Source organism: Acomys minous, assembly GCF_964271855.1.
Source record: "Acomys minous genome assembly, chromosome: 15".
NCBI lineage: Eukaryota > Metazoa > Chordata > Mammalia > Rodentia > Muridae > Acomys > Acomys minous.
This window is the reverse complement of record NC_140497.1, coordinates 35,786,216-35,812,892: the sequence shown is the minus strand read 5'-3', so window position 1 is coordinate 35,812,892 and position 26,677 is coordinate 35,786,216. Positions and strand designations below refer to the sequence as shown.

Below are 26,677 nucleotides of genomic sequence, written 5' to 3'. Positions count from 1 at the left end.
TGTATTTTGCATCAGTATCGAGTCCTGGTGGTCTTTATTTGGGGTCTTGTGATCTGGGTAATCTAGGCACAACACAACTTAAGGCAGGGACAGTTCATGGGACACTTTCAGGGCAGAGGCTGAGAACATGATGGTAAGTGTTCAATAAACTTCCAAATATTGTGTAAGTGTAGAAGAGATAAACATGTTTTTTGTGTTGATCCCAAGTGTGAGATAGGGAACAGACTAGTGAGTGAGCAGGATGTTTTTCCACTTAAAAGTCAAACCACTTCGTTGAGGAGCTTGGATGTTGCCAGCTGAAAACATCCTAGTAGAGACTATGAGAGGAGATAAATATATGAGCCCAAAGCAGGAGGCTGAGAGAGGACGTGGGATTGTTTTAACTCTTCATCAACACTTGGAGAGACTCTCCTAGAGAGAGCTGCTCCAGGGAAGGCTTCAAGGCTTTCTACTCCAGCTGAGGCTTCAGGTTCCGGCGGCTCCAGGTTCCAGCAGCAATTTTGGTGGGATTGCTGGTTCGCTGAGGTCCTGCTGACTACGCCAGGAGAATCGTTCCTTGGAACTAATATCCTTAAGTTTCATTATTGTGTTCTTCAATCTCCTTTTCCTATTGTTTGGGTTAGTCGGGTTGTAAGGGAGGTAGGCTCGTTTAATAAGTTTGTAATAAGGAACTGGAGAGATGGTACAGGGGTTAAGAGCACTGACTGTTCTTTCCAAGGTCCTGAATTCAATTCCCAGCAACCACATGGTGGCTCACAACCATGTATAATGAGATCTGGTGCCCTCTTCTGGCCTGCAGTCTTACATGCAGGCAGAGCATTGTATACATAATAAATAAACCAATAAAAATAAGTTCATAATAAAATATAGTTGTTAAGAAAATAGAGCCTACGTGTAAATGATAGCTTAAAAGAAAGCTTTGCAGGTTCCTATTTAGGACAAACAGTCACTGTAGGATAGGAATCTGGTGGAAACTTCAGACTCTTACTGTGGTGATTTGAATGAGGATGCCCACCCATACACTCATATGTTTAAACACTTGGTCCCCAGTTAGTGGAACTGCTTGGGAAGGATTAGGAGGTGTGGCCTGTTGGAGGAGGTGTTACAGGGGATGGGCTTTGAAGTTTCAAAAGAACACACTGGGCCCAGTGTCTGTCAGCCTGTAACTTGTGGATCTGATGTGAACTCTCAACTACTTCTCCAGCACCAAGCCTGACTGGCTGCTACCACATTCCCTATCATGATGATAAGTGAACTAACCCTCCACAACTGTGAACAAGTCCCCCCCAACTAAATTCTTTATTTTATAAAAGTTGCCTTGGTCATGATGTCTCTTCACAGCAATAAATCAGTGACTAAGACTCCTACTATGGTAAGATTTTAATGAGTGGTTTGCTGGACAGCATTTTTTTTTTTTTGGACATAGACTCAAATGGCACATGGAATCACAGACTTAGGTGTTCAGATTTAAATACTTGTGTTATAAAAGCAGTATCTCGGGAGGCAGAGGCAGGTGGATCGCTGTGAGTCTACAAAGTGAGCCCAGGACAGCCAAGGCTACACAGAGAAACCCTGTCTCGGAAAACAAAACAAAACAAAACAAAACGACCACAAAAGCAATATCATACACTGTAGGAAGAGGCATTATTGCTTCTATATTAAATAATACAGGAAATTATTATGATAGCAGTTTTCTTTAATCAGCTACTTCCCCAGTGACTGACACAAAGAGACTGTGCTTTATTATTAAGCTGTAAGCACTATGCTGGGGGGATTCTGAGTTACTCTAATCCTAGTACCTTTAAACACACATAAAAACCAATCACTTGTCAATCTGATGACTCCTGGGTGGCTTCAGCTCCATCAGTCTGTCCTTAGAGCCATGTGCTCAGTGCCACCTTGCCTCATGGTGACTCCTCTCTCTCTCTGGCTTCCTCTCTTCTTGCTATATCTACTTTCCATTCCTCTCTTGCCCTCCTCTCTCTAAGCCCCAAGCTTGTCCCCCTAACGCTCCACTTCCCTGTCTTCTGCCCAGCCATAGGCTTCAACATCTTTATTTAACCAATCAGGGATCATTGGGGAATATTCCTTATCATCACATGGTTCCAGGAGAAGGGTCAACATTCATAACAATGCCCATGGCACAGTGGTAACCAGATCTCAGGGCACTGAAATCAACATTTGAAAACACAGTTGGACCTTCCTCCGACAACACACCATCTGTTTTCTTTACTAAAATGGACTTTTCATAGATGCCATGATTAATGTATCATTGAGACATTATTCCCTGCCTAGGTTTGCATAAATTATAGCTCTACACGAAGCATGTACATATTGCCAAAGTAAAAGTGTTTCATGGTTCAGTTCTTTTGTGTGCAAGTGCGTAGGTGGGTGGGTGCTGGTGCCAGCATGCACAGGGCATGTGTCATCAGAGGACACCCTTGGGTGTTGCTCCTGAGGTGCTTTCCGCCTTATGTTTGACTCAGGGTCTCTCATTAGTTAGAACTGCACAATGCAGAGCAGGTTAGCTGGCCTGTGAGGCTCCGTGATTCTTCCTGTCTTGGCCTCCCGTCTTAGCACCAGATCACAAGTGTTTGTTGCTGCACCCGGCTTTATACATGGGATCTAGTGACTGAAAACCAGATCCCCAAACATGGGAACATTTCACTTGACCCCCCGCTCCCCTCCCCCCCCCCCCAGGCTACGGTGATATACAAAACCAGTCATCACGGACTCCATGCCATCTAATGGCCACCGCTATATTATGAGCATGATTCTGTAGAAAAGGAATCTAAGCAGGACACAGTAGGTGAGCCTTTAGATGGGACCACAGCCCTGGCGTAACTGCAGCCTCATGAGAGATGGTGAGCCAAGGCATTCAGGTGGGCGAGAGCCAGATTCTTGACCAAGCAGCATTGGGAGATGATAAACGTCTGATGCTTTAAGCTTGAAAGTATGAAGGTACTTTGTTATGTATTAACAGATAACTAATACGGATGTCAAATACAACTTACTCATGGGGCACTGTTGAAGGATCTTTGGGGAGGCTGCCTGTCCGTAGTTGGTCAGCTAAACTGTATGGTGTGTCATGGATCTAGACCATAGGTTTAGATTCTAGCCTTATAGCCAATAAGCTGGGCAATTCAGACAAATCACTTATATTCTGTGTGCCTCAAGCTCCTCATCCATATTATAGCAAGAATGGTCAGTAGCTACCTTGAAAGACAGTTACAAGAATTAAAGACCTTTTCCATACCATTATATGCTGGAGTAAATTTCACTATACCATCATTATCTCAAGGGGTTGTTACTGAAGAAAAGGCCATTAATGACAACTGGATTAAGATGTAAAAGAGAATGTGGGTCTACTGGGTGGTGTTGTGTCAACTTGACACAAGCTGGAGTCATCAGACAGGAAGGAGCCTCAGGTGAGGAGATGCCTCCATGAGATCCAGCTGCAGGGCATTTTCTTAATTAATGATCAGTAGGGGAAGGCTCAGCCCATTGTGGGTGGTGCCAACTTGCATTTTGGTCATGATGTTTTATCCCAGCAATAGAAACCCTAACTAAGCAATGGTTTAGACTCACCCAGGCCCTGAAGGCTAAGCCATCTGTTTTGGAAAAGAAGATTCTTCTCTGAAGACTCAGGTGTCAAGGAGGGCAAGGTTGAGTGTTGGTCTTGACTGAAACATGACTTGGAGACCCTCAGAGCCTTGATAAAAATGGTAGGATGTAGAAACTCCTTATTTGTTTGTCAAAGAGCAAATTCATCTTTCAAGAATCATCTATTCTAAAGCATGTTTTTGAGTATTCTAGGAAATGTGTGTTTTGCTGTTGCTGCTCTAAGAAAATAGTTCAGACAAGTCAGTTATGTAAATTCGTAACAGCCTACCTTTGGCTGGGAATTTAACTTGGGACCTTTGGAAGAGCAGACAGTGCACTTAACGTCTGAGCCAGCTCTGCAGTACTCAGCCTACCTTTGGATAGGAAGTGTTTGAGATGGGATTCAAAGGGAGAAATATCTGGTTGAGAACATGAGAGCAGCATTTGCTGAGAGTAGTACTTATCTTCCTAGGGAAATGCACGCCATGCATGTACTGTGGTGGTTGCAAGATTCTTGCTCAAAAACCACTCATGGAAAAGGAACTTGGAGGACTAGGCCTTTAATCCCAGGAGGCAGAGGCAGGTAGATCTCTGCAACTTTGAGGCCAGCCTGGTCTACATATCAAGTTTCAGGCCAGCCAGGACTACAAACAAACAAACAAACAAACAAACAAATCCCAAAACACAAAAATACTCTCCTTAAAACAAAGGAAAACAAAACAAAACAAAACAAAAGAACCCTACCAAACTACCATCCCTACTAACAACAAAAAGAAAATAAACTTGGTACAGCTAGTGACCATCTGACAGAGGCATGGCTCCCTTAAGGCAAGGTAACCAACAGTGTCCTTGGGTTGAGAAGATCAGGCTGGTTAGGTTTTTGTTTGTTTGTTTGTTTTGTTTTGTTTTTGTCAACTTGACAAAAGTCAGGGACATCTGGGAAGTGGGAGTCTGGATTGAGAAAATGTTCCCATCAGATTGACACATAGGCAATTCTTTATTATTATTATTATTTAATTAATTTATTCAGATTACAACTCAATTGTTATCCCATCACTTGTATCCTCCCATTCCTCCCTCCCTCCTGCTTTCCTTCCCTCCCCTAGGTCTATGAGCAAGGGAGACCTCCTCCCCCACTATATGGTCATAGTCCATCAAGTCTCATCTTGGTAGCCTGCTTATTTTTTGAGTGCCATCAGGCCTCCCCACCAAGGGGAGGTAGTAAAATATGGGGCACCAGAGTTCATGTCTGAGTTAGTCTTCAACCTCCACATAACTGTGGTGAATGTCCTGTCCATTGGCTAGATCAGAGTAGGGGTTCGATGTTTACTACTTGTATTGTCCTTGGTTAGTGCAATAGTTTGAGCAGATCCCCCCTGGACCCTGATCCACCTGATATGATGTTCTTCTTGTAGTTTTGTTTTGTTTTGTTTTGTTTTTGCTGTTGTTGTTGTTTTTTTTGAGACAGGGTTTCTCTGTGTAGCCTTGGCTGTCCTGGGCTCGCTTTGTAGACCAGGCTGGCCTCGAACTCACAGCTATCCACCTGCCTCTGCCTCCGGAGTGCTGGGATTAAAGGCTAGAGCCCCAGTAGGATGTCCTCACATCTATCTCAGTCTCACATAGGCAATTCTTAACTAATGATTGAAATGGGATGATAAACACCTGGGTTGTATGAACAAGCCAGCAGGCATGGACAGTAAGGCAGTAAACAGCACCCCTCTGTGTCCTCTGCTTCAGTTCCTGCCTCCACGTTCCTGCCCTGAGTTCCTGCTCTGACTTCTTTTCAGGATGGGCTACAAGCTGGAAGGGGGAATTAACCCTCTGCCCCCCCTCCCCCCTCCCCCACCCCAAGTTGCTTTTGGTCATAGTGTTTATCACAGCAACAGAAAGTGAAGTAGGACAAAGGCCTAAATCACAGACCATCCTTTGCTTGGGCACCTGAAGTGCTGAGCTTTAGAAAGACCTGAGAGAGATAAGCAGGATGCCGCTGAGCAGGTTTTATAAGCAAGGATCAGGGCAGAGGGAAGCAAAGATGGAGTGTGCCCCGCCCGCCCCCTGTGCCTCCCCCCCCCCCCCATGTATGGTGTCTGTTAGTTTGGAAGTACTCAGGTAGAGAAGACTGGATCTTGGCATGGTCCCCTGTGAACAGCAGTCGTTTAAGAAAGTTCTAGAAGGGAGTCAGTTACCAGAAGGAAAAGGTGTCCTGGTGGGTGACCGTTAGGGTCTCTTCATTCCTAGGAAAATAGACTTTTAAAGGAAAGCAAGGCGTGACAATGTTTAGCACCAGAACCCGCACATCTGGCAATAGTAGCCTTTGTTTTGTTCAGTGAAGAGGAAGAGCTAAGTATTGTAGTGCAGCCGTGTTCTGGGCTCCAGGAGAAGCAGGCAGCATGGGTATATCCACAGGTGTGGGACTAGAGAGGGTGGGGGATGGGTGCTCTGCTGCATCCCCAGCAGGTGTCAGGCATTTTACCCAATTACCCCCCTTTCTTGTAACAGGTCTTGCTTCAGAGAGGCTCATCTACCATAGGCCCCAGTCCACACCAACTATCTGAATGAAGCTCCCCCCCCAGCCTCCGCCCACCTATTGTTGCAGTACAGACAAATGAGGGCCGTGTAGCATAGAGCAAGGAGTTCAGCATCTGGAAGGGTGGACTAGCCACAGACAAACGTCATCTCAATAGCAACGAGCACATTTGGTAGGAGAGATGTTGGTTCCTAAATATCATTCTCCATTAAAAACAGGCAGCACTTCTTGGGAGAGTGGCTGGTCCATCAGCTGGAGTGAAAAGATCCTGGAATATCTTGAAATGTCACCAAGGAAGGGAATACTCAGTGAATGACACACTCACTGCAAGAGCACTAGAGCCAGAGCCAGCCAGCTTTAGAGGATTCTATGGGCCTCATGTTGTGCTGAGTGTGATAGAAATAACAAGAGTTAAGTCTTATAACCTACTGAATAAAGTAAGAATGCACAGTCCCCACGGGTTCAGACTGAGCAGAGCAAGGGAAGTAGAACGCTAACAACGCGGCAAGAACGCTGGAGCAGACCTAGAGCACCAGCGCCCAGCAGTCACCATAAGTCAAGCTGAAATCAATAGTCTGCATTATGCGTTAGGATCCATATGACGTGTATAAATACGTGCCGGCCAGTAGTCATACACATAAAACAAGGAGGTCTTTCTTTCACTTTTGCTTTTTCCAGAGAGGGTTTCTCTATGTAGCCTTGGCTGTCCTAGAACTGGCTCGGTAGACCAGGCTGGCCTTCAACTCACAGAGATCTGCCTGCCTAGGCCTCCGAGTGCTGGGAATAAAGATATATACTATCATTAGCCAGCAAGTAGATTTTTTTTTAAAAGGATACTTAAGGGGCAGGAGATGTGCAGACTGCTCTTGCAAAGGCCCAGAGTTTGAGTCCTAGAATGCATTCTAGGCAGCTCACAACTGCCTGTTAATTCCAGTTCCATCTGCAACCGTTTTCCTTTTCCTGGTCTCTGTGGGCACCTGCACTTATGTGTACGTGCTTACGTGTACATGCTCACATACAGAGACATGATTAAAAATCAATCTTAAGAAGATTCTTGCTAATTACAAGGAATAAAATAGCAATAGTAGAGAGACTTTTAAAAGTTTAGAAAAAGAAACTGGTGCATGTAGAGATAATAGAACTTTAATGATTCTGGGATCTGGGTGAAGATAGTGGCTTTTTTTTGTACAATTCTTGCAGCTTTGTCTGAAACTATGCAAAAAAAAAAAATAAAGGCACAGATGTAAAGCAAAAATATAGTCTCAAGTGTGCCTTCTGCCTTTTGTTTTCCAGTTGCCATTAACAGACCCAAGCTCAGAGAACATAGTGAAGCGAGTAGCAAATTGAGGCTTAGAGAACGTTAACATCCAGGCAAGAAAATAACAGGTCTCGCCAGGCAGCGGGTGCCTGGGAAATTCTGAGGGCAGAATGTGGAACTCCAGCTGCGGTCCCTCGATGGATGGATGGATGGATGGCGAGTTAAGGTCCACGGAGCACCTGGGGTCCGTGAAGCATGCTGAATACAAACACAGTCATGTCCACCTCGTAGCTGGAGTGTTTTCTCAGGAAAGCACTGAAGGCAAGACGGGACACAGCTCCCATTCTAAACATGGGAAACCAAGGTTCAGCGAGGTTTCCAAGGTTGCCAGTCGGTCAGCCTAAAGTGTGTGATGGCTCAGTGGGTAAGGCTTGGCTGCCAAGCCTCATCTCCTCAGTTAGTTCTCCAGACCTGTATTTTCTGATGTCCTGACTTCCACTTGCGTGCGCACCCAAAATAAATACATACGATTATAAGATTTAAAAAATTACCAACGAATAAGATTCATCTTTCCACCTTACTTCAGTCTTTTGAGTTAGACCCCAAGAGTGGTGCCCAATTTCCATTAATTAAAAAAAACCAAACCAAACCAAACCAAAAACGTGTGTGTGTGTGTGTGTGTGTGTGTGTGTGTGTGTGTGTGTGTGTGTGTTTGCGCCTGCGCTGACTGTCAGCTCTCTCCTCCCACCATGTGGGCTCCAGGGATCAAACTTGGGTTGTCAAGCTTGGCAGCAAATGCCTTTATCTGCTGAGCCATCTCGTGGCCACTATCTGGGTTTTTAACAAGTGCTCCTGGAGATCTTGATGCACACTCAAGTCGGACAATCACCCTAACGCTTCTTATGACAATCGCCTCTTCAGACAGGACTGAGAATCAGAACTTTGCATAGAAACAAGGTTAAAGCTCTTCAAAAGACATAATAATTACGGCCCCCGCTGCACAGCCAAACCCAGGAATCGCTGGGTTTCTTCCAGGATAGGCTCGCGTACAGGCTGAAGGCAGAAGAGGGAAGTGTCCGCTGGAGTTGGGAGGAGGGACTGATGACAGTTTTTCGTGGTTGACTAGGTTTTTTAAAAAGCTACTTCTAAGGGTACATTAACCAGCCCGCGAATCCACTTGTTTCTGAGGGGGAGGTGGGGGCGGGGGTGGAGCGTGGGGCGGAGCGACATTTCGCAGCTCCGGAATCCGTGCCTTCCAAGTGGCGCCGCGCGTCCCCCTCCCCCGCCGCCCGGATCTGACTGGAGCCGGGCGCTTAAACTCAACTCTCCTTGCTAACCTCGCCACCTCCACCGGCTCCGGGACCGGCTTCCCTGGAATTCCGCTGACCTAGTCCAGCCAAGGGAATTCCCCGGATCCGGACGAACTGCCCACCCCCTCGGCACCCTTCCTCCGGGTCTCCGCCCCCACTGGGGCTACCGTGTGCCAAGGGAAGCCAGGGTGCCAAGGCTGGAAAATGAGCGGTGCCCAGAGGGTGGCCCCGAGCTGCAGGTAACTGGCGTGGGACCTGGGGGGAGGGGAGGTGGGGGGAGAGCATGCTTGGCCTCGCTCTCCCTTCCCTCTATCACCGCGCGGCTACCTGCTGCGGCCTCACGCGGGCTGGGCTACCGTGGGGGTTGCGGCGGGCGGGAAGGTCGCAGACCTCCCCCCCCTCCGCCACCAACCCCAGGCTAGACCCCGACGCTTCTCGCTCGCCCCACAGCTACGGTCCGGTGCCGGTTCCCTCCAGCGTCGCGCAGCGGCGGCACGGGTGAGTGCGGTCCGCGCGGCGGTTGCCTGGTAAGATGGAGAAGTTTCTGCAGATCGCGCCACACTCTCTGGCCATCGTCCTGGGCCCCGCCGATAACCCGGTAGAGGAGAAGCCCGGGACGGTTCAGCCCTCGCCCTCGGCCCCGGCTCCCACTCAACCCCGTCAGCTCGCCCGACACCACATCGGCTACGAGATCTTTGCCGATTTCAAAGCGGAGAACATGCAACACTTCTGGAACAAGAAGGTCACGGCCGCGGTGGCTGAGACTTTTTTCCTGGGCTGGATCGACGAGCAGGTCTTGCTGATCCAGGGCAAGGAGGAGCATCTCGAGGCGCTGCGGGAGGGCTGGACCCGCAGGGCGCTACGACCCCCCTCCGGCTTCCAGATCCGCTGTCTGGGTGAGTGCAGCCACCCCGTCCGGCTGCCGGGTCCCCGCCCGGTCCTCGACTCTGGAGGGTGCTGAGTCGGAGCTTTAGCCGAGTTCCTAGGGTCCTAGGATTTTCCCACGAATCTCGGTCGGGGAGGGGTCCGCGGCGCTCCGGGGACGAGGGATCCGGGGACTTTCGGGCACTTGGAACAGGGACTGAGCCTTTCGCCACCCGCGTCCGAGGCGGCCCGTGCAGCCTCCTCCTGGCGTGGTAGGTGGCGCGCCCCGCGGGGCGGTGCCTGGGGCTGGCCAGGTAGGCGGCGCGGCAGCTCCGTGGTGCGCGCGGGTCGCAGCTACGGGTGTCAGCTTTTCTGCGCCTCTCGGGCTGGGGAATGTGGGCCAGGCCGCGGGAAGGTTCGGAGAGTCGGGATTCTGGTGTCGCCGGGTCTGCGTGGCCGGCCCTTCGGCTGCACCTCGGTCCCTGCGACATCCCTTTCCAGGGTGGCGACCTCGTGGGGGCGCGTCGCACTGCTCAGGTGTGTTGGCGCCGGTCTCATCCACCCGCATTTCCCTGCCAGACAAAAGGTACATTTCTTCTTAAATGCTTTGCTTGTGGTGCAACTTCCAGACAGTATTGTGTGATGAAAGTGGAGAAAAAAAAAACAGCAGAGAGGAGCCAGGGAAAAAGTTAGATTTTTTTTCGTTTGTTGGTGGAGAAGAAAAAAGAAAAAGAAAAAGAAAGAAAAAAGAAAGAAAGAAAGAAAGAAAGAAAGAAAGAAAGAAAGTGAACAGAGGTAGCTGGAAAGGGGTTTTAGTGGCCACAACTCAGAGTTGCCTTGACTTGTGCTTTCATTGCACTTCTACTTAACGTGTTTTTCTTTATCCCAGGCAACCTGGCGGGTAGAATACTTTTTTAGTTTTGAACCTCGGGCCGGGTGGCTAAGAGTAAATACAGCACAGAGCGACGTTCTATGAAACGATTCCATGAAGAAAGTATTCTTTTTAGTTCCAGGGCTTAAAAATTCTTTTATGACGTTTTGGGAGGAGGTCAAAAGTTCAAAGTAAAAAAAAAATCCCCGGGAAAGCGGCCTTCTTGGGTCCCCGCACCTCCCCCGAAGGGTTAGCTTTTTACCTGTAATGTATCTTCTATGCTGATTGTGAGCTTACAGCATTTTTATTTTGCTGTTTTATTTTCGAATAGCAGAGATTTGTTTTTGCAGATTCCTTTGAATTAAGCAGAGAAAAAGCTGGTAAAAGCTTTGCTTCTTGCTGTGTCTTAAAGATCGCCTCTTCTCTGCTCTCTCCCCGCCCCTCCCCCAGTTCAGCCCCTGTAATTAAGCTGCCTGCATTACTAAAAGTCCCCCTCCCCCCAACCTCTGAGGGCTGGTCTGCCACTGCCAGGTTTACAGTGCAGGACTCAAACATCTGGCGGGGGTGGGGTGGGGGGGGTGGGGGGGGACCGGGACTCGTCATCCTCGTGTTTATACACCTTCAAGACTTTTCTACAGTATTTTGTCAGGATGCTCTTGATTTTTAATCCAGAAAGTTTCATCTGTGTATAACATAGTGCAGTGTGAAAATAATGCATCAAACCTCAGGGACCCATCATACAACTCCAAAGTTTGACAAGGGCCTCTGGCAGTCCTATTTCATCTGTAACCCTTTCCATCCCACCGGTACAATGTAGTTATCTCACGCACCACAGTATAGTATCATTTGTAAACAGTTTGGTATATTCATATTATCATTTTTTATTTTACGAGTATTTATAAACAGATAGGAATTAGTGATATGTCATGTTCACCTAACAGAAGCACGTTGGCAAATTTGAAAGGTTCCAAATTCATTACTGAAGTTGCTTGATCGTTGCCTTAGTTACTGATACTGTCTGTCACAGGCGGACCTCCTCCTGATGGGAGTCTGCTGTGGCTGCTGCAGGACTAGGCTCAGCTTCCTTAGCTTAGGGACCTGGGAAGAAGCAAGTAGCGTCTTCTTAGAAGGGGAGGCGTCAGATAGAACAGCAGGGGTGGCACCTGCTGATAGGCAGGTGGCAGTTGCTGTTTGAACTGCCTTGCGGGTCAGAATCTCTGCTGGCACTTCACTTTCTCCTCAGCGATGATGGTTATAATGATTGGGAGACTCTCTAATGGAGCGTCAACGTCTGTGGCAGGCCTCTTCATTTTCTTGGGAGCAACTGGGGACCACCTCACAGTATTTCATTCTGGACCAGTGTTTCTGTTGACAAATCAATAATAATAATAATAATAATAATAATAATAATAATAATAATAATAATAATAAAATAAGTGAATCACATCATAAGTGGATGGCCAGAGATAGCCCAGCTGAAACTTTATTTTGAAAAGTATCATTGACCACTTAGGTATAGCCTGGGATTACCTAGTCTATGTCCCAGGGCAGGAAGCAACCACTGTCTTTGATACTTTAGTTTTAGCAATTCATTTCTTTTTGTTTATATTTTAATGTTAACACATGCCTTGCAGCGAGTCTTCTGGCTGGTCTCCTTAGTGTGCACTTAAGCGTGTTGTCAGATGTTTTCATGCTCTTTTATGATCTCAGTTAATTACTTTATGGCTGTGGGTCAGCTGCAGACCCAGGGACACCAATGGGCATTGCAGGAAGCGTTATATTCTCACTTGCTGAACTTGAACTTGAAGCAGGGCTCTGAAAGAGCTGCCAGCTAAAGGCTGGCTCACGTTTTATTAGTCTTACAGTACATAATGACGTTCACACAGGGGATCATTTTCTAGATGGTTCCTTAGATCCCACCAGGGACAGTGAACTTGTAATGAACTTGCTCTCTCACATCCCGCCCCCCTCTAAAGAATAGAAAGGGAGGCTTTGTTGCTGGTCTCCGTTGCACATCTCCTGGCGAGCGCCCCCACCCCACCCGGAGGAGGAGAGGCTGCACAGACCATACCCGGGAGCCTTTATCTGGCTCTGTTGCACTACAGTTGAGGGGAGCCCATGAGTTCACATGTTATCTCATAGCTTACTGGAAAGAAGTGGGAAGCATCCACATTGGAAAATGCAAGCGTTTCGATGTCTGTAATCCCAAAAGTACATGGTTCTAACCAGCTGTAAAAATTTTCCGGGGAGGATTGGACACCAAAATGGTGATTACAGGATCATCCAAAAAGGAGGGAACCAAGTAACTCAAAGAGCAAGTAGTTTTAATTTGGCATATTCAAACCGAGCACTTTGAAATAACATACTAGAATATTCTTAGAAATATCCTATGGTGTGCAAATAGAATCAAAATTCACTTTTACACCCCAAAGGGTGTGTGTGTGTATATATATATATATATATATATATATATATATATATATATGTATATGGAAACAAGAAACTAGTAATTATTTTTAACTGACTGAGAATTTCATACATGTATATCATGTTTTAAAATTGTTCTGTAGAACATGTTACATTAAGTCTCCTACATGTTTACTGGGGTTTTCCGGTGTCAGTGTCTTATCATTTCCTGAAGATACAAGGACTGATAAGGCATGCAGTTTCGGGGTTGGGGTTCCGACTGGGGGAACTGAGCATTCCAGATGCTTCCAGGGCTTTTGTTGCGTATTTTGGATGAGCAAGAAGTTACATCTGCTTTTGTAAGCCGGCAGGAGAGGTTTCCTGGGGTGAGAGGAGCTAGGCTTTGTGCGGAGTGGGGGGGGTGGGGGGTGGGGTGGGCCAGGCGCGGGCGGGGCTGGGAAGGCCTCGGAGCAGGCGGGGAGCTGGGGCTTGCAGCCTCAGGTCAGGTGCACTGGCTGCAAAACTCAAGCCCTGTTTGGAAGTGGGTGTGAGCGCAGTGGAGAGTCTTGTCAGCCACGGGAAAGGTAAGCAAGGGCCCTGAGTGAAGGGTTGGAAGGACCTGGGGCAGGGGCTTTTATGCAGAGAGAATAAATAAAGTTCATGGCTGGAGAAGAGGGCGGGGCATAGCAGGTAAGACTTTATTATTACCTGCAGTCAGGGGGGCAAATGGGCCCCCTATTAGAATATTTCTCTTATGGTACACTGAACACGTACGTCCTCAACAGTCATTGCCCTTGAGAGGAGGTCATCTGTCTGCTTGAGTTCAGGAAGCTCTCTGTCTTAGCGATATGCTTTTCTGTCTATGTGTGGAGGCCTAGATTGGTTCTTTTGTTTCTTTGCTCCTGGCTTTTCCCCACCTGTTGATGCTCGTGGCTTCCCTAACTTCAGGTCCCAGGGAGGCTGAAGCCTCTTTCTGCTCTTTGCAGGGACTTTTTACGCTGTCCTATTTGGTCCTTAGCTATACAAATAGTTAAGGCCAACTATAGGTTGAATCCCTAAATATACATTTTAGAGTGTAGTTAAGGCTAGTCCTTTGCATTAAAAAATTGTTTAGAGTAGGTGTTAGGAATTTATATCATTTGCACATTTTTAATTGGCGATCTCAGGAAGATTTTTCCCCCTCCTTCTTTCTGTTCCTTCTTTTATAAGACTGAATTTTACGTTGCCCAGGCTAGCCTCAGATAAAGCTGAACATGGCCTTGGTTTATTGACTGTTTTGTTTCTACATCCAAGGGTTGAGATTATAGGCGAGCACTGCCCCGCTTGCCTAAGAGTTGCTTTCTTACAAGAGGCTTCTTCAAGAAGTAAATTATCAGGACAAAATGTTTTTAAAAGTTGCATACTGCAGGCTGAAGAGATTGCTTAGTAGTTTAAGACCACTGGCTGCTCTTCCTGAGGACCCAGGTTCCTTCCCAGCAACCACATAGAAACCACATGGAGTTACATATCTGTAACTCCAGTTATAGAGGATCTAACCCCTTTACAGACACACATGCAGACAAAACACCAATGCACATTAAATAAATAATAAAAATGTGTACACTCAAACCAAACACTTGCACACCAAAAACAAAAATAGGAACTACTCCTAAGTCAAGTGCTTTAGGTCAGTTGCTTAATTAATTCAATTACTTGCTTTTAAACTTCTTTGATTCATCTAGCAACGGGGACACATACTTTCTAGATTCTTTCTGTGTAGTGAAGTAGAGAACAAAGCAGACACAATCAGTTCTGGTCTAGTGGGGTAACAGCCATTCAAAAATTTAAAGGAAAAAAAAAACCCACCCAGTTGATTTTTGCTTGATTGAACCCAGGGCCTTGCACATACTAGGTTAGTATTCTTCCACTGAGCCATCTTCCCAGCCCCTGTAATATGAATAAAATAAACGATAGTTCTGGGAACTAACCCCAGGCAACTAGATATAAAGCGCATGCGCCACAAGGTCAGCTAGCTGCTAAAGCGCATGTGCGGAGGAAGGTCTCTCCAATAGTGCGTCATTTCCGGGAACCTTTGGCTGGTGAGGCAGGTGGGTTTTAGCAATAGTGATAAGGTTATCCGTGGAAGTTAGCTTGAAGTGCTCGAGGAACAGAAGAGAAAGCCAGAGGGGTTGACCAATGCTAGCCCAGTTGGAGGCTTGCAGGATTACACTCCGTAGGGAGGGGATACGAATATTTAATTACAGAGTGTTGGATTAGATTTGTAGAAAAATCCAGAAGAATTTTAGATCCGGTCCTATTTCTTGAAGATGTTTGCCTGTCATAGTAACACCTCAGGATTAGTCTAAACAGGCAACAATGATGCAATTAAGCATTCATTAATGTCCCGTCAGTCATAAAAAACATTTTTATAAACCATCTCACTCAGGCTCCCTGACACGACAAGCAAAGGTGTGTCTGTTTCTATATGAGGAAATATTTAGAGCGAACTTCTGAGAGCGTCAACCGTGCCTAGAATCACCGAGAGGTTTTGCAAAGTCTTATACATCCCACTGCGTATTGTTTACTTATTATTACTCAGTGTTTGTCTCCTTGTGAGTTTGTTTTGAATTTGGAAGGAAACTATATGGATAGGAATTTGCTGGTCATCATTAAATTCACTTAAGGCCGTAGTTTTCAACCGGTGTCAGGTCACGACCCCTTTGTGGGTCGCTTATCAGATGCCCTGCATGTCAGAAATTTACATTACAGTTCATAACAGTAGCAAGATTACGCTTCTGAAGTAGCAATGAAAATATTGTAATGGTTGGGAGTTACAACAACATGAGGGCACTTAAAGGGTCGCAGCATTAGGAAGGTAGAGACGCGCTGACTTACGGGAACACAAAGTGGAAAAGGTGTCTGGGTGCCGCGGAGGCAAATATTTTGTACTGCCTGTTCCTAAGACACAGGGTGTGAGACGGGAGGAAGTGGGAGGGGAGAGAGAGCACGTGCTTCGGGTAGATGGTGAAAAACAGCAAGAAGGAAGAAGGAAACAGGGGACGCCTGGCAGCCACAGGACTGTGCCGGGTGTGCGGCTTTGCAGGATGACTTCCCCAGGGGTCGGGTCCTTTCTATCCAAGCGCATCCTCTGTTGCCAAGGCAAGGAAGAAGATTAAGGGAGTTAACATCCTTTGGTACCATCACGGAATAAGTTGCAGGACTCTGTTTCGTGGGTCAAGTCCGCCTGAGTTTGGTCCCCAGCCTTCATGTAACAAGCTGGGCATGTGGCATGCACGTCTAATACCAGCTCCTAGGAGGAGGCAGAGACGGGAACGTCCCTGGGGCTCCATGACCGTCCAGTCTAGCAGAATCGGTGAGCCCTGCGTCCCAGTGAGAGAACTTGTCTCAAGAAATAAGTTGGATAGAAGTAAGGGGGACAGATATCCCGACTTGCCCTCCAGCTTTCAGCATACATGTGCACGCGCATGTACAGGCACCCCCCCCCCCTGCCCCAAATATGGACACAGACATGTTTTGTCTGATTGGCTACAGTAACACGGATTCTAAAGTTTTACCGTGCTGTCAGTGCTCATCCGGATACTTGACTTTTTTTTCTAAAAAAGTGTGTGGAGGGCTGGAGAGATGGCTCAGAGGTTAAGGGCACTGCCTGGTCTTTCAGAGGTCCTGAGTTCAATTCCCAGCACCCACAGAACGCCTCACAACCTTCTGTAACAAGATCTACTGCCCTCTTCTGGCATACAGGTGTACGTGCAGACACGACATTGTAGACATAATACATAAATCTTAAAAAAAAAAAAAAGGGAAAAAAAGCGTGTGGCCTTGTGAGTTCTGACGGCGAGCCCTTCCCCCTGCCTCTTCTTCCTCTGGTCTGGATAAGCTTGGAAAGCCTGCCAACTTTGGAGTTAATATGGAACTGTAGGAGACTTGAGTAATTTTTTTTCCCCATTGGTGGCGGAGACTCTGTGAGCAGCATCATTTGTCTAGGTTGATCTCCTTTCAGCAGAGCCTGGTTATTAATTTATTAAAACGTCTTGGTTTAGGAGAAAGTCTTTAATAGTTAACTGCGAACTGCTAGTCTAGGTACATGAACTTGAGGCCTTGGGAGCTGTGTCTCCCCCCCAAGACAATGCCAGCTACTCTTCTGTCTTTTTAAAAATTTTCCTCGAAATGTCTTGTCTTCTACATTTCATTTTCTGGGGGTGGGGGGTGGGGTGGGGGGAAAGAACGAACGAACTATTCTAGAAGTCAGGCTTTCCACCACATCCATGTTCATTTTGTTCAGTGGTTGCCAACCCTACTTCAGGATGGAAAGAGACGTGACCGGGAGAAAGATGGACTCTACGAATGTCTCCGATGGGTCAGGTGCTGCAGCGGGTACTTTATACACGTCGCCTCATTTAAACCTGAGGGAGGCGTTGGTAATGCGATTGGCTTTTTAAAAAAATTTGTATTATTGTGTGTATGCACTGCCTGATGCCAGAAGAGGGAGCCAGATCTCCTGGAGCTTGAATTAAAACAGTTCTGAGATATGAGATATATGATGTGAGTTTTCCTACCTTAGGCTTTTTTCCCCCTTAATTTCTTTATTTATGTATTTTTCTTAACTGTAGGAGTGTTTTGTCTGCATGTACATCTGCAGGCCAGAAGAGGGTGTCAGATCCTTTTATAGATGGTTGTGAGCCACCATGTGGTTGCTGGGAACTGAACTCAGGACCTCTGGAAGAGCAGCCGTTTCTCTTAACCTCTAAGCCATCTCACCAGCCCTGGCTTAGTATTTATTTATTTATATATTTGTTTGTTTGTTTATTATAAAAGTACAATAAAACTTTTAGATGTGAAACAACTTCTCTAAATTAAAAAAAATAATTTATGGCTTGGTGACACATAAAAATGTAAAGTAACAACTCAAGGTATAGGTTCTATGGAAGAAATACATTGGGTTACATGATTTCCTTTAATGGTTTTAAGGTTTTATTTTATTATGTGTATGTCTGTGTGCCTGTGTGTAGGTATGTGCATGTGAGCGCAGTTACCCATGATGGCCAGAAGAGGGTGTCGGATCCCTTAGAGATGCAGTTACAGGGTGCTGTGAACTGAACTTGAGCCATCTGTAAGAGCAGCAAGTGCTCTTAACTGCTGAACCATCTGTTTAGTCCCATGATTTCTGTAGTACATACATATTGTGTAATTATAACATGCAGGGTCTTTAAAGCTATGAAGCTACTTTTAAGTACAGTTTTGATTAGACCCCCTAAGCTCTGATGTATGCACTTTCCATCCTTCCCCTTACTTACATAGGTGGATAACTACTGTTTTGACTTCCTCTTTGACCTAGTAATTATCCTAGTTTAGTTTTTTCTTACCCACCCCTATCCCCCAGAAGTTGATGTTTCAAAAAAAACAAAAAAACAAAAAAACTGTGTCATTGGTTATTCCTATTTTACAGAGTCAAGGTCGACTTTGTAACATGTCATAATTGCAGAGTGGAAACAAAAATTAGAGTGGGCACAGCACAACACCTGGACTGTTGGTATCAAAGTTTAGAAATCTCAGGACAGAGAGTCCTGCCTCCATCTATCCTGGCAGGGGTGTGCTTCCAGAATCATCCGTGAATGTGGACACCCACAGACACCGACGGCTGAGTGGCAGGGTAAACTACACTCATCCCCCCTGTGTTTTGGTCATCACTAGATTGCTTGTAGTAAGTCACACCATGCAAATGTGTTGTTGAGGGAAAACAGTCGAGAAAAACAGTGTCTCTACATGTCCGTGGGTATTTTTTCTTTTAAAAAATATTTTCAAGTCGGTTTCTGGTCTAATCTGCAGGTGAAGATCCCATAGAGATAGATGGTGTATTATGTGTGTATTTATTTTCTAAGTTTATTCATTTTATTGTTCTTGATAAAGATCAAGGTTTTTTTTATGGAAAAATGGTAATTTTACTGGATGTGTGTTAGTTTCTATTATTACATTTTATATATTAAATGCATTATATTTTAATGCATACTTTCATTTTTTTATGTTTTGTTAAAGAGTATGAGTACTAAAGTAATTTTCTAAAAACTATGCCTTTTCTTTATATTACCTACCATCTCAGGTTCCTATGTGCTGGAGCTAAAAGCATGCGCTACCATGCCCAGCTGGGTTTTGACATTTTGATACCCCAAGCATACATTGTAGATTTTACCTTTTATATAGCAGTAGAAGGGTATATATTAATAATACAAACTTCACTTCCTAGAAAGCAGAATGGGAAAACAGACTTTTCGTATCTTTGTCTTTTCTTTTACTAGTTTTAAAAAATATTTATTTTGTGTATATGAATACCTTATCTCCATGTCAGATGAGTGTATGCTCAATTTTCTTAACCAGTATATTTTATTAACAACTTAAAGGCCAAGCATATGTCCCTTATAACCTGACTAACCAAAACAATAGGAAATGAGGATTAATGGACACAATAACAAAACCTTAAGGATATCAGTTCCGAGGAACGATTCTCCTGGCGCAACCTGCAGGATTTCTTTTGCTGGAACCTAGAGTAACCAGAACCTCAGCAGGAGCCGGAGCCCCAAAGCTTTCCCTCGAGCGGTTCTCTCTAGGAATGTCTCGAAGTGCAGCGATGAACAGCCAAAACTATCCCAAGTCTCCAAAAAGCCCCGCCTCCAGTTCTGGGCTCATTTATATATCTCTTCCCAGAGTCTGTTCACGGGATCTTTTCAGCTGGCAACAATTAAGCTCCTGCACGAGGTGGTTGGTCTTCTAGTGGATTAACCTCACCTGTTCTCTCACGACACCATTCCGATCCCGCACTTGGAATCCTAAAAAACAGATTTATCTCTCCTTCAGAAGAGGGCATCAGATCACATTATAGATGCTTGTGAGCCACCATGTGGGTGCTGGGAATTGAACTTAGGTCCTCTGGAAGAGCAGCTAGTGCTCTTAACCACAGAGCCATCTCTCCAGCCTCTCACTTACTACTTTTTTGTTTTTGCTTTCGTTTTTTTGTTTTTGTTTTTGAGTCAGAGTTTCTCTGTGTTACCCTGGCTGTCCTGGACTGGCTTTGTAGACCAGGCTGGCCTTGAACTCACAGAGATCTGCTTACCTCTGCCTCCTGAGCATTGGCATTTACTACTTTTGACAAAAATTTTAACTACTTTTTTTCTTTGAAATACATTTAACATGTACTAGTATTTCTTTCTCTGTCTCTGTCTGTCTGTCTGTCTGTCTCAGGCTTGGGTGTCAGTCCTCAGGCCTCAGGTACTTTGCATCTTTTTTTTTTTTTTTTTGAGATCAGGTTTCTGGTTGACCTGAAACTCTCTATGTAGGCCAGGCCAGGTGGCCCATGCTCTTCCAGGGATCTAATCTGCCCGTGTCCACTGCTTTGATGTCACTGGGATTACAGGCACACACTACCCTGCCTGGCCTGGCCCGTTAGGTCAGTTCTGAGACTCTAAACCCAGGGCGTCATACTTGCGATGTGAGTACTTTTACCGGCTGAACCATCCCCCCAGCCCCTCAGCATCTTTAATTTCCAGAAAGCAATAGATTTTTCCAGGGGAGACAATCAAACACCGGCTTTTTGTAAATCACTCATACTGAACTGAAACAGCACTGCACACCTGGCCACTGCCATCTTACCGATGAGCATTTAAATATCATCCTCAGTTTCTTTCCCCTTAACCTTATGGCCATAGCATTGGTTTGCAAACCTGTTTGTTCTCTGGATACTGAACTTTGTGTAACCGATTCTAAGGAAGTGAGGTGGCAGAGGGAGGGATCACCAATAGCCGCTGCCTGGCAGTCACAGGGCAAGAGCCAGGGTGGGTTTGGGGTGGTAAAACAATTCATTTCCTGTGCTTGGGAGCACAGTATGGAAAGTGTTGGTTTGGACTAAAGGCGTTTAATGTCAAGCTCCTGCTTTATATTAAAACCAAACCAAACCAAACCCAAACAACAGGTATCCGGTGACACCTGTCAAATTGCGGGAAGGAAGATTTTACTGGGGACCATTGCAGTAGGGACAAGGGACCACAGGGGTGGTGTCCTGTGGCGACGAGGAGAGGCTGAACTTTTGAACTTCCAGGCTGGGGTGAATAAGATATTCTAGAGGAAAGTACTTGCCATCACTTTGGCTGTCAGATCATGAAACAATGGGCTCCAAGAAATTGGAATTTCTCCAGAAGTATCACGTTGGGAAAAGGAAGTGACTGAATCCCGATGCTGGAGGGGAATCAGGAACAGCAGGAGGAGAATCAGGAACAGCCGGAGGGGAATCAGGAACAGCCGGAGGAGGAACTTCTCAGGATTCTGATAACTTGTCAGATCAGTTTACAGGAGACCGGGGCAGAGACAGTGATGGGCGCCTCATGGATGGGACCCATCTCCACTGGAACTGCTTTTTAAAAAAGATTTATTTTTATTTATTTTATGTATATGAATGCTCTATCTGCATGTACACCTGCATGCCAGAAGAAGGCATCAGATCCTAGTCTAGATGGTTGTGAGCCACCATGTGGTTGCTGGGAATTGAACACAGGACCTCTGGAAGAGCAGACAGTGCTGTTAACTGCTGAGCCATCTCTCCAGCCCCAACCGGAACTGTTAGGCATTCCTTCAATCTCATGTTGGGACTTTGAAAGATAGATTTTGGGGTGAAGGTGAAGGGTGCCCCTGGAAATCTTTATTTGTTCTCTCTCCAATGTTGCTGTTGCTGTCACTGTCTCTGTCTCTGAGACAGGGACTCACTGTGTAGCTTGGTTGGTCTAGAATCCATCACATAGATCAACCTGGCCTCAGACTCACAAAATCCAGCTGCCTTTGCTTCCTGTGGTGGGGTTAGCGGCGTGCACTGCCACGCCCAGCTACTTTATCTTTTTAAGTGGCTTGTTGAGGGTGGGTGGCTGAGCCTCGCTTCTTAGAGCTACTGGAACTCAGGTTCTGACCAGAACAATTCCTATAACAGACTCATGCAAGTGGCCGATATTGTAAGTGAGAATTAGAGTCAAGGTGAAGAGGATGGAAAACGACTTAAGGAAGTGAAGGGATGACTGAGACTCTGGCCAAATCCCTGTACCACAGGTCAGGATGGTTGGAGTCAACTTGGGCATGGCGGAGGAAGAGAGGCTGGTCAGCCATCAAGGATGAGGATTCTGCTAACCTAGTTTAGCAGAGGTCTTTGTGGAAACTGAATTATAGATGGAAACGCACAGGCGGGACCTAAGGAACAGTTGGGGAACTTGGCTAAGGTGTGGCTAAGCCAAGGAAACTAAGCACTGACCAAGGGTCACAGGTCAGGGAGGGCAATGGAGGGCACTTGAGCAGGGGTAGCCATTTGCCGTTTGATGGAGGGTGCTATTTGGAGATCAGAATTGTTTTTGTTTGTTTTGCTGGTTCATACTTTATACTGTGTCCCATGTTTGAGTTGTCTTAGTTGCAGGGTCACAAACAGCTGGGTAAGGAGGACAGTGACCTTGATGCAACGGACTCAAACTGGTTGCAGTGCCACAGGAGCCCTCCAGGAGCTCTAGAGACCTTCAGGTGGTGTGACCCCGGCTTCTCGGTTCAGGCCTGAGGTACAGGGTGTGTGCTGTTTCCCTGAGCAATAAGTTTGGTTTTTTTTTTTTTCTCTCCTCTCATTTGAACTCTTTCTTTGCCTCCATGTAGAAGTAACCATGGATATTTCTAATGATTACAACTCAATAAGGAAATGGAGACAGGAAAGCTGTGTCACGGGCCAGGCATATCTTCAGCTTAGAGGGCGCCATGGAGACACAATCACATGGCTAGTGATGAGACTGACCTAGCGATAGACGACCGATTAATTAGGTACCCCGCCGGTGAAATCTTAAGTTGATGAATTCCTTCTCCGCTCATTTTCCACTTTAAGAATGAACCCAGGAGCCAGACATGGTGACGAATTGCTTGGAATGGGGTGGTGCACGCCTTTAATCCCAGCGCTCTGGAGGCAGAGGCTGAAGGATCTCTGTGAGTTCAAGTCCAGCCTGGTCCACATAAGTGAGTTCCAGACAGCTAGCATGAACTATGTAGAGAGACTTTGTCTCAACAAAACAAGCAACAAACAAACACACACACACACAAACAAGTAGAACTTAAATAAATGTCGTTGACGAATAAGTTTCTTTAGGTGAAACAAAGCTCAGAAAGCACCAAGATTCTTAAAATAGCGTGAGTTCATTTGTTTTCAGGAGTGTGGCACTTCTCTCGCAGTGTCGCCAAAAGGAAATAAGATGGCCTTTCCAAGGTCCGGCTCTGTGTAACTCTGTTCATAGTGAGAATGTAGAAGCAGGTTCAGCAGCAAACAGTACGAATAAATCATACCCGAAACGTATATACTCAAATTGATTCATTGATTAAAGCCATATTTGTGCGTGATACCTTCTAAAGTCTCAATCTGAAGGATTTTAGACTAAAACAAAAAATGTTAAGTATGGTGCTTTAAACAAACTTTCTGTTAAACCTTCTGTTAAAATTTCTGAAAGTTCAGTAGTAGAAGGTCCGTTTCAGGCAGCTAGGGTGGGAATTGTAGCTGTTTCTTGAACGGTTGAGTATGAATTGTCCAGTTCCTGTTTCCTGGCTCAGCTCCTCCCTTAGAACAGGAGTCTACAGTGGCTGACTGAAGGTCAAGAGTGTGACCCACTCAGAGAGTGCTTTTGTTTCCAAGGAAGGGGTTTTGAGTCCAGCTGTGCCAGGGGAGAGGATGTTAGTATTCTCCTCACAAGGGCTGATGACCTCAGCCTTGGCGACTGGAAGTAGTTCCGTGTAACACTGATTCCGTGTAACACTGAAAACATATTTGATTTCACAAGGAGGGAGGCCTTTGTGCCGACTTTACCCCCGTGCCGAGAGAGATTACCCAGGCAGTTCCTTTAAGATACTGCCTTCTCCAGTCACGGAGGGTCAAGACTGTTCCCGTTTATATGCCAATTACTGTACTTGATTTTATCAAGTCTTTTCAAATGTGTGTGGCCCTTGTGTTCTTCCTTATATCAGCAGGTGATTTTTCCCATCCGACTGTCATTTTTTTTTTTTTTGAAGGTGGAGACTGCGAACTTTGGTTTGTATTTTCGAGTCCAGTGTTCTGTGGTAATGTAGTGGTTTCTGCACAGGCATCCTTAATAGTAAGCAGATGCTGGTGGCAGCTCCGAACTATGAGTCTTAGCCTGGGAAAAATGCTGAACGTGGGTACAGATGAAACAGGTCAGCTGCCTTTACGTACTGGCAGTGATATTTCAAACATTGTTTTTTTCAGACGCATTTTGGCGATGTTCGTTAAGAAGCTACCCGGATGTTCCCATGGTTTGCTGTGGCAATTCTATCTCTAGGACCAGATATAAAATAATAATGTATACTATAAACGCCTTCATGTAGGAACCTACACAAAACGCCTTGCGTGTACTTTAAATGCCACAAGTGGAGGGGAGTTAGGAGCATTCTGTTTTTGTAGATTGGATAGACTACTTGGTAGTTGTTCACAGGGTCTTTGAGGCGCAGTGTGATGATTCACACCCATAATCTAGGGCTCTGGAGGGAGAGGCAGGAGGAGTGGGAGATCGAGCTCAGCTTGGCCTACATAGTGAGTTCAAGGCCACCCTGGGCTACATAGCGAAACTCTTGTCTTGAAAAACATTATGAAGTGACATGGAAAGACACGCCTGACCTGTGATGCTCCTTGAGGTGCATTTACTGTTTGGTAACAGTTCAAATCAGAACTAAACTTAAGCCAGGTGTGTAAGAATTAACTGGGGAAAATAACAGCACTACTGTGCACCAGTTACTATGTTGTTGGCCACGTGCGCGTGTGCACACCCCCCCCACCCCCCCCACACCCCCCCACGACATGCCATGGCACACATGCAGAGGTCAGAGGACCACCTGTGGGGATCTGTTTTCCTCCTCTACCGTGTGAGTCCCAGGGGACTGAACTCAAGTTGTCTGGTTTGGCAGCAAGTGCCTTTACCGGCTGAGCCATCTCACTAAGCTGCTTCTTTGTAAACAATCCTCATGAAGGCACACTGTTGCCCGGGAAGGGCTGATGCACTCGTGGAGGGCCACCCACAGGGTCTTGTCACTCTCTGTCCTGGAGACCTCCTGACTGGGATCTTTGGTAGGTGCTGCAGGGGTCATGTCAGACATGTCCACCCGGAAGAGCAGGTACTGCTGGGCTTGGATGAGGAGGCCTGGGAAGTCTCTCTGCAGTCCACAGGTTCAGAAAATGGAACTGAATCCAAGAGACTTAAAATTGGCAAAATGCTACAAAATACATTAGATGTACGGTTACTGCGACCAGCATATCTTAAATCTGCCTGTGCTATATAGTGTGGCTTTAGAAATGAATACTTGGGGGTACAGGTGTCTAAGTTACATAGTGTTGGAATCATGTCTTAATTAAAAATAAAATATTGGCTAATTAAGGAAAGCCAGACAGCCTAGCCCATTTAATCCCACTGGCAAGCATGCCTTTGTATTGTGGTCGCAGACTATTTTTTGTTAAGGAGAAAGATATTTTTCTCACAGTTGAGAGGAAGGGGTGTGAAATGAGATAACGATCACAGGACGTCATGGTCTTTGTTGTTGTCGTGAGCCAAATGACATTCAGTGTGGGGCAAACACGGGACCTCTTTCATTCGGATGCGATGACACCATAGTTTGCCGCTCTGGGTCACTCTGAGGCGGGTGGAAACATGGATCCTTCAATAGAATAAAAAGGATGCTGAAAAGTGCTTATTTGCAGGGAGAAGACAGAAGAAGATGGAAAATTTGCATAGTTCCTATGTATGTATTCTGAGAAGAAAATGTTTAGAAACATACATCTATTGTATACCCTCAGACATATGAGCAACATTTTGCTGAATTGGCTGGATGCCTGAGTGTCACTGGTTCCCAGTGTCCAACAGCAACACAACTTCCTGCTCTGGTCAAACAAGCCTCAGAATTGTTGAGTCAATGTGGCCCAGACCCAGCAATTGCACGTGGTTTATGCCACATGCGGATTTTCCAGCGTACATTGTAATGGAGGCACGAATGGCATATTTTTTTTATATTTATTTATTATGTATACAGTGTTGCACCTGCATGTACACCTGCACACCGGAAGAAGACACCAGCTCTCATTATAGATGGTTGTGAGCCATCATGTGGTTGCTGGGAATTGAACTCAGGACCTCTGGAAGAGCAGCAGCGCGCTTAACCTCTGAGCCGTCTCTCCAGCCCCAGCATATTTATTTTGAAAGGGTTCCCAGCCAGCTCATGTGATGGCTCAGGGTTAAGGGTGCTTACACACCAAGCTGATGCCTTGAGGCTGATCCCTGGAGACCACAAGGCAGACAAAGAGCACGGACTCCGGTCAGTTGTTTTCTGTTGCAGTTAACTTCTAAGTGGGGCTAATAAATGTTTATTATTATCCCTATAATTATTATTATGGCAGTATTTTCTAACCCACTAGCTGTGGATATTGTTCAGTGGTAATATGCTTGCTTAGCAAGGCTCAAGAACCTTGCTTGTGCCAGTTGTGGTGGCGCACACCTTTAATCCCAGCACTCGGGAAGCAGAGGCAGGCAGATCGATGTGAGTTCGAGGCTAGCCTGGTCTACAAAGCGACGTCAGGACAGCCAAGGCTACACAGAGAAACCCTGTCTTGGGGTGGGGGGAAGAATCTTGGTTGAATCTTGTACCCTGCCCAAAACAAACAAACAAACAAACAACCCAATCTTTTACAAATGTATTAAGAATATTGCTTATTGAGACTGGAAAGATGGCTCAGTGGTTAAGAGCACTGGCTGCTCTTCCAGAGGACCTGAGTTCAATTTAAAAAAAAA

The 26,677-nt window shown here is 45.9% G+C and overlaps 1 protein-coding gene across 4 annotated transcripts in view; it reads left to right on the top strand.

Annotated features, from left to right (window-relative positions):
- The first annotated feature begins 7,259 nt into the window (after nucleotides 1-7,259).
- The window catches only part of STOX2 (storkhead box 2), a 227,943-nt gene continuing 208,525 nt past the window's right edge, over nucleotides 7,260-26,677 (top strand). For 2 of the 4 annotated variants that reach the window (XR_014775136.1, XM_084760147.1), the window contains exon 1: nucleotides 7,260-9,594. Coding sequence is in view for 3 of the 4 variants with exons in the window: in XM_084760147.1 (XP_084616273.1) it covers nucleotides 9,231-9,594 (364 nt within the window). In the remaining variant the exon portion in view is untranslated. Of the gene's footprint in view, nucleotides 9,595-9,908; nucleotides 10,149-26,677 lie in introns of those variants that run through there. The other 2 variants (XM_084760145.1, XM_084760146.1) reach the window with 2 other exon arrangements.